At 33.1% G+C, this 7,214-nt stretch overlaps 1 protein-coding gene across 1 annotated transcript in view; it reads left to right on the plus strand.

Annotated features, from left to right (window-relative positions):
* Positions 1-6,622, plus strand: part of CUNH14orf39 (chromosome unknown C14orf39 homolog) — a 163,699-nt gene extending 157,077 nt beyond the window's left edge. Inside the window, exons 17-18 of the mRNA XM_034993380.1 lie at positions 1,958-2,015; positions 5,339-6,622. Coding sequence (XP_034849271.1) covers positions 1,958-2,015; positions 5,339-5,538 — 258 coding nt within the window. The 3' untranslated portion in view covers positions 5,539-6,622. The remainder of the gene's footprint in view (positions 1-1,957; positions 2,016-5,338) is intronic.
* The last annotated feature ends 592 nt before the right edge of the window (positions 6,623-7,214 follow it).

Below are 7,214 nucleotides of genomic sequence, written 5' to 3' on the forward strand. Positions count from 1 at the left end.
GAAATGAGTGATTATGAAAATTCAGTGTTTCAAAATTGAGGAATGTTGTCAAAACCAGAATAAAACCATAGCTTTAAATAATTTAATTAATATTTTAAATAATTCAGTTAATAGAAACGAAGAAAGGTCTAAAATCAGTGACCTAAGTTTTCACCTTGAAAATCTAGAAAATGGGGTGCCTGGGTGGCTCAGTCGTTAAGCGTCTGCCTTCGACTCAGGTCATTGTCCCAGGGTCCTGGGATCAAGCCCTGCATTGGGCTCCCCACTCAGCTGAGAGCCTGCTTCTCCCTCTCCCTCTGCCTGCTGCTCCCCCTGCTGTGCTCTCTCTCTCTCTGTGTCAAATAAATAAATAAAATCTTAAAAAAAAAAAAATCTAGAAAAAGAAGAACAAAGTAAACCCAAAGTAAATAGAATGAAAAAATAAGGGAGATAAGAGAAATCAATGAAATAGAAAAAAAGCAATAGAGAAAATTGACAAAGCCAAAGTTGGTTCTTTGAAAAAAATTGACAGAATTTATAAACTCATCATTAGACTAACAAAAAGATAAGACAATTTACCTATTTTACAAATAAAATCGTATTATAGATCCTACAGACAAGAATATTGTGGAAAAGAAGACTGGTGAGGGGGAACCAAGAGCAATCAAAATATGATAATGGTACAAGGACTGATAAATTGATCAATATTATGGGCTAGAAAGTCTTGAAACTTTAAATATTCATTAGATCTTAATAAGAGGAAGGATTCTCTGAGCATTAAAACAGTGGAAGAAGAGCCAAAAGAAAATAAAAGGGTTTGGGTTTGGTTCCATAAAATATTTTTATATGTTAAAAAAATTTTAAAGGCAAAATGATAATGTGATATAAAATATTTGCAATAATATAAGGAATTAATATCTTTAGTATGTAAAAAGCTTATGTGGATTAATAAGAATTACTACCTCAATAGAGACATATACAAAGTTCTTTAGGTGAATAGATAATCACTGAAAAAGAAATTCAAGTGACTTATAAAATCTCTGGGATAAACAGCTTTCCTTATTAATTGTCAAAAAAATGTAAATCTGTGCATAACAGTATTTACTCAAGTGTAATTTGTATTAGAAAGAAACAGAAGTGACCTCAATGTCCAAAGTGAAAGAATGATTGCAAACCAAGAAACAGATTCTTAACTATATAGAACAAACTGATGGTTACCAGAAGGGAGGGGGTGGGGGAATGGATTAATAAAGGAGTGCACTTGTAATAAGCACTGGGTGTTGTATGTAAGTGTTGAATCACTAAATTGTACACCTGAAACTAATATTACACTGTATGTTAACTAACTAGAATTTAAATAAAAACAAACAAAAATAGACACTGTATGGTATGTTCATATGGAAAAATATGAAAATGCCATCAAAAGAATCTTGGTTTTGGAAGAATAGTGACATGGGAAGATGCTCATAATGCAGCATTAAGAGAAAAAAAGGGACAGAAATCTGTTGTCATGATCCCATTTTTTTAAAAAAAAACCTGTTTTACAGAGAAAACAGACTCTTTTGGCAGCAAAACTTGATCTGAACTGACATGAAGCTGTCATATTTCCTTACTTTTACAGGCAGGAAAACAATACCAAGAACCTGCTTTGTAAAAGACCTTCAGAATAAAGCAAAAGTTATTTAGAATTTTAGGTTATATGAATATTCCAAAGTAGGAACTATCTTTAGTATACTATATATACCTTTTAATATATTATCTATTGCAAGAATCAAATCAATAAGCTTTATTTTAATGTAAGCAAATGATAGGTTTTAAAGATAGGTCTCTTTTAAAGTACAGTAATGTGCTATATAGAATGTTGCCATTTTGTCTACTCTAATTGTGTTTATTAGAAGAACTAGGCTTTATATTCAAATATAAATGCCATAATACTGTTCTACTGATTTCTTGAGTAATAATGGAAATTATTTTTCAGTTTAATGAACATTATTCTGCAGGAAATTTAAATCCTCTCTCATCACAACAAGAAATTGGTAAGTGATTTGAAGTTTGCTACATATAAAAACATGTTAACTTCTCCACTTTTTATTTAGTTTGCCTCTGATTTTCTCAGGCCCTCAGTTTATTCTTTTAAAATTCACTTACTTCTGCACCACTCACTATTTTTGGTAGCTATTTAGCTTCTTTCACTACTCCACCAAATTCTCCAATAACAACTGGTGACTTAACAATTATTAAACATTATGGGTATTTTGTATTTATTATCATATTCACTATCTCTGTAGCATTCGATATAGTTGATTATTCTCATCTTCTTTCTGAAGTTTTTAGATTTCCTCCTATATCTCTGGTGCTTGCTTTTTATTTGATCTTCTTTCTTCTCTTATCCTATGATTAATTGATTCATTCAACATAGAAATATATATGTGTATAAATATAGTATATTTTGTATTTGGTACTGCTTTGGCTCTGGTGACAGAATAGTGGACATTTTTCTTTTTTTCTTCCTTTCCTTTCTTTCAGTACCACATACAAGTGAGATTATACATTATTTGTCTTTCTGTCTGACTTATTTCACTTAGCATAATGCCATTAGTGTTACTATAAATGGCAGGATTTCCTGTTTTTTTTTTTTTATAGCTCAGTAATATTCCATTACATGTGCATATGTATATATATACATATATTTATTTCTTTTTCCTGCCTGATTGCTCTATCTAGGACTTCCAGTACTACTTTGAATAGGAGTGGTAAGAGTGGGCACCCTTGTCTTGTTCCTGATTTTAAAGGAAAACTCTTCTCCTTTCACCATTGAGTATAGCGTTACCTGTGGGCTTGTCATATATGGCTTTATTATGTTGAGATATGTACCTTCTATGCCTAAATTGTTGAATTTTTATCATGAATGGATGTTGAATTTTGTTGAATCCTTTTTCTGCATCTATTGAGATGATTATATGATTATTTTCTTTTATTCTATTAATGTGATGTATCTAACCTTGTTCTAACATACCTTTTAAGCCTTTTCTCTTAGAAATAATGTATGCTTTTGGCCAGACCAAAGAACTCGCTACATTCCAAATATGCCCACACTTTCTTTTTTTTTTTTTTTAAAGATTTTATTTATTTATTTGAGACAGAGAGAATGAGAGAGACAGAGAGCACATGAGAGGGGGGAGGGTCAGAGGGAGAAGCAGGCTCCCTGCTGAGCAGGGAGCCCGATGCGGGACTCGATCCTGGGACTCCAGGATCATGACCTGAGCCGAAGGCAGTTGCTTAACCAACTGAGCCACCCAGGCGCCCGCCCACACTTTCTTATCCACTTTTTTCTTCCTGAAATCAACTTCCATTTCTTTCTAACCATCTTCCAAAACCAGGTTCCATAAATCCTTTTATTTCCCTTCAACTTTTCATCCCCAAAAGATCTCTCCTTCACTTTTCTGTATGTTTCTTTTTTAATATACTTTAAAATATTATTTTTTCTGTTATTTATCAATATATAAAAAATATTTTCTAATCACAGGTCTTTGGGGACAGGGATTCTGTTTTATTCACCTTTGTATTGTCCACAGCACCTTGCACATTAATCTATTATTTTATTTATAATGAACATAGGAGTTTTATGGAGACTTTATATGAATTTCTTTTCTTCTGAAATTAAATAAAAAACCATCAAATTCATTTATTCAAAGGCAGATTTAAGATTTTAGTTCTTTCTGAGCCTATAGCTATATTACATTTATTTTCCTTCGTTTAATTAAGTCTTATGGATGTGTACTGAAGTCAATGGAAAAATAAAGGGATAGAGGAAGAACTCAAGTATCTGGTAATCAGTCAGTCCATCTGTCTTTCTAACCATCCCTCCATCCACCCACCTACTGCTGGTAGGCTCAGCTTTATTTAGGTTGAAATAATTGAGGTGTTTAAAGATACATGAAATTTTAAAGTGCTACAAAATAAATTGTTCTGCTTAATTGAATTGGTTCTTTATGGAAAAAATATAGGTGTTTTAAAAGACTTCAAGTAAGTTTTTAGATTACTGTGTATTTTGAGTTTGTTAATAATTAAAAATTATAATAAAGGTATTAAAAATATTTTAGTATTTATAGTCTTATATATAGTGAATGAAAAATAATATTTTTCCTTAGGGGCAGTTCTTGGAGTCATTAACCAAATAATTCTTTATGTAAAGTTGATTTCAAAAATTCCTCTTTGGGTGCCTGGGTGGCTCGGTTGTTTAAGCATCTGACTCTTGATTTTGGCTCAGGTCATGATCTCAGGGTCGTCAGATGGAGCCCGCATAAGGCTCCATGCTCAGCGTGGAGTCTGCTTGAGATTTTCTCCCTCTCCCTTCCCCTCTGGTTCTCCCCTCAGCTTGCGCTCTCTCTTTAAAATAAATAAAAATAAAATCTTAAAAAAATTGCTTTTAGAACTATAGAAGCCTTTTCACTGTTCTGTCCATTTCCTTGAACAATGCCACAAACAGGACATTGTAGTAACTCATAAATAATAGTTGAATAAGTTTGACTTCTGCAATATCTCTTAGACGCAGCATCTTTCCCATTCGCTTTGCTATGACTATATGATGAAGCTTTCATCATTTCTTTCCTATTATCCCCACTTCTAGATGCTCTACTGTTCCAGGCTTTCTACACATTCTTTCCTTAGTAATCCTTATAAAGTAGTTCAAATCCTGTCATATCTCCACTTGAAAACTTAAAAAAATTTTTTTTTATTATTTTGGTGGGAGGCAGAAGGAAAGGGAGAGTGAGAATCTTAAGCAGGCTCTACACCCAGTGTGGAGTGGGAGGTGGGGCTTGATCTCACAATCCTGAGATCATGACCTGAGCCAAAATCAAAAGTCCATTGCTTAACCGACTGAACCATCCTGGTGCCCCTCCACTTGAAAACTTTTAATGGCTTCCTGTTACATATAAAATAAAGTCCAGATTCTGTAGTTGGACATTCAGCAGTCTTTCTAAGCTCATCTTCATTAATACCCTTTTAATAACTTTTTATTATTTCTCAGTGCTCCTGACAAGATGAATTGATTTCTGTTATACTTCCTATGCATGCCTGTTACTGTGCCTCTGTGCTGTTCTCTCCATTTGAGGTGTTTTACCCCTTTTCCTACCATATATACTAGCTCTTATTATGCTTGAGTTCAAATTACTTGAAAGTAACTTTGGATCTATTTGATTTCTCATAGTTCTTTGCACATAGGAATACAGTTAAATATCTGCTTAATAAGTGATTCAGTGTTACCCTATTTATTGTTTGCAGTTTATGTAATTTAATAGATTATGTAAATTATGTAACATGAATAGCATGGTATTGTAATGTTTATCTTCCTCAGGAAACTTATTTGGGAAACCAGAAGGAGAAGATGCCTTCACATTTTCTTTTTCTTCAGACTCTTCAACTCATACATTTGGAACTGGAAAAGATTATTTTAGTTTTCCATTTTCATTTGAACAGGATCAAAACTCAACACCTTCTTCTGTAAAAGGTTTTTCATCTTCCTCACAAAATAAAACACAATTTACTTTTTTTTGAACTGATTACTGATTTCTCAAATTATTTAACTGCTCTGCAATCTAGGGCATAAATTTACATTATCACTTAAAAATGAAGACTACTTTCTTTTGTTGATTAAAGCAGTAATGGGTTACCATAGTTACATTATTTGATTATATATTTAAGTATTGAGGAAAATTAACCCTATATCATCAAATTTTGTTTTATCTGAAGCATTTTCTATTGTTTATTTTGGTTTTGATTTCGCAAGCCATATTTAGGCAGAATTAATCTTAATAGAATTTGATGCTTTTTCATTAATCTTTACTATAAATAGTAAGCCTGCTTCTCCCCAGAACCTACGTTTCATTCTGGTAGTATTTTAGGTGTTTTGATAAGAACCTGAAATTTAGGCCATCAGAAGACCTTGTAGCAGTAACTATGCAGAATTAGCTGAAGTGTACTTTGTACTTTAGCTACTAAAAAATGCTTTTAAAACTACTGTTTCACTTATGCTTCACTGTTGCAGTATAAAGAGTGGTGCTTTAATAATAATCTCACAGAATTCATGTTAGTGATAGTGAATAAAATGTGTTATTTTCTTCTAATACAACAAATAATAAAATTATAATTTTGTCAGTTATTCTAATATTTTGAATGGAAAGAAATTAAATGTGAAGGGCTAGAGTAATTTCTGAAAATTAGATCGTTGTATGAATGATGATACTGTTATATTTTCTTCCTGAAACTTTTTTGAAGAACATTTAAAATTTTGTTTTCTGTTTCTAACAAGAAAATTGGCCTTCATGTTTTATATGCAGTATTTGCTTGTGAGTTACATAGGTTAAATGAAGATGTTTAAATTCTGATGAAATTATATAAACGTATTGTTCAATGTCTTTGTATTTTGTGCTTTTTAAATTGGTTACATTGAGTTTTCAAGTAATAAAGAGTCTGATTCCAAATTCTGGTGTGTGACTGCTGACAGATTTTAAGCTTCACTGCATTTTCTTTCCCTTCTGCTCCACATCTGATCAAGCTGATAAAGCCCAGGTGTTCCATGGGATGCCTCGTGGTTCAGTCCGTTAGGCATCTGCCTTCAATTCAGGTCATGATCCTGGGGTCCTGGGATCCAGTCCCACATCTGGCTCCTTGCTTAGCAGGCAAGGAGCCTGCTTCTTCCTTTGCCTGCCTCTCCCCCTGCTTGTCCTCTCTCTCTGTCAAGTAAATAAATAAAATCTTAAAAAAAAAAAAAAAAAAGCCCAGGTGTTCCCACCTTTAGCACCAGTGGGAAGTTCAAGCCATATATAGGAACTCTTGTTCTGGCCCCACCCTGAACCACCATAAAAACCCATAGCCAGTCTCCTTCCTCTGATCTCTCAAGCCATTTTCAGACAAACTAGGTAGTTCTGGCCTGCTCTCTCCAGAAAACGTCATTATATGAGTAATAAACCTTTTCATACCCTACTGTGGTGCCATTAGTCTCAATATCCAAGCCAAATTTTGGGTGAATCTCTCTTCTTCAGGGTGTCTACAACATATCACAATTGTATTAAATTAAGCTTTCCCAAAGACTTGATAGAAGTCAGAGAAATGATACAGCTAATGAGAGAAAGAATTTAAGAAAACCTCGGACTATGGTTTAAAAATAAAAGCTTCAACAACTGGTTGAAAGCTGAAAATTTCAGCTAAAAACCTAGAGTTTTTCTTTTTAT

This window comes from Mirounga leonina, unplaced genomic scaffold (genome assembly GCF_011800145.1).
Source record: "Mirounga leonina isolate KUSES-001 unplaced genomic scaffold, KU_Mleo_1.0 Mir_82, whole genome shotgun sequence".
In the NCBI taxonomy this organism is placed as follows: domain Eukaryota; kingdom Metazoa; phylum Chordata; class Mammalia; order Carnivora; family Phocidae; genus Mirounga; species Mirounga leonina.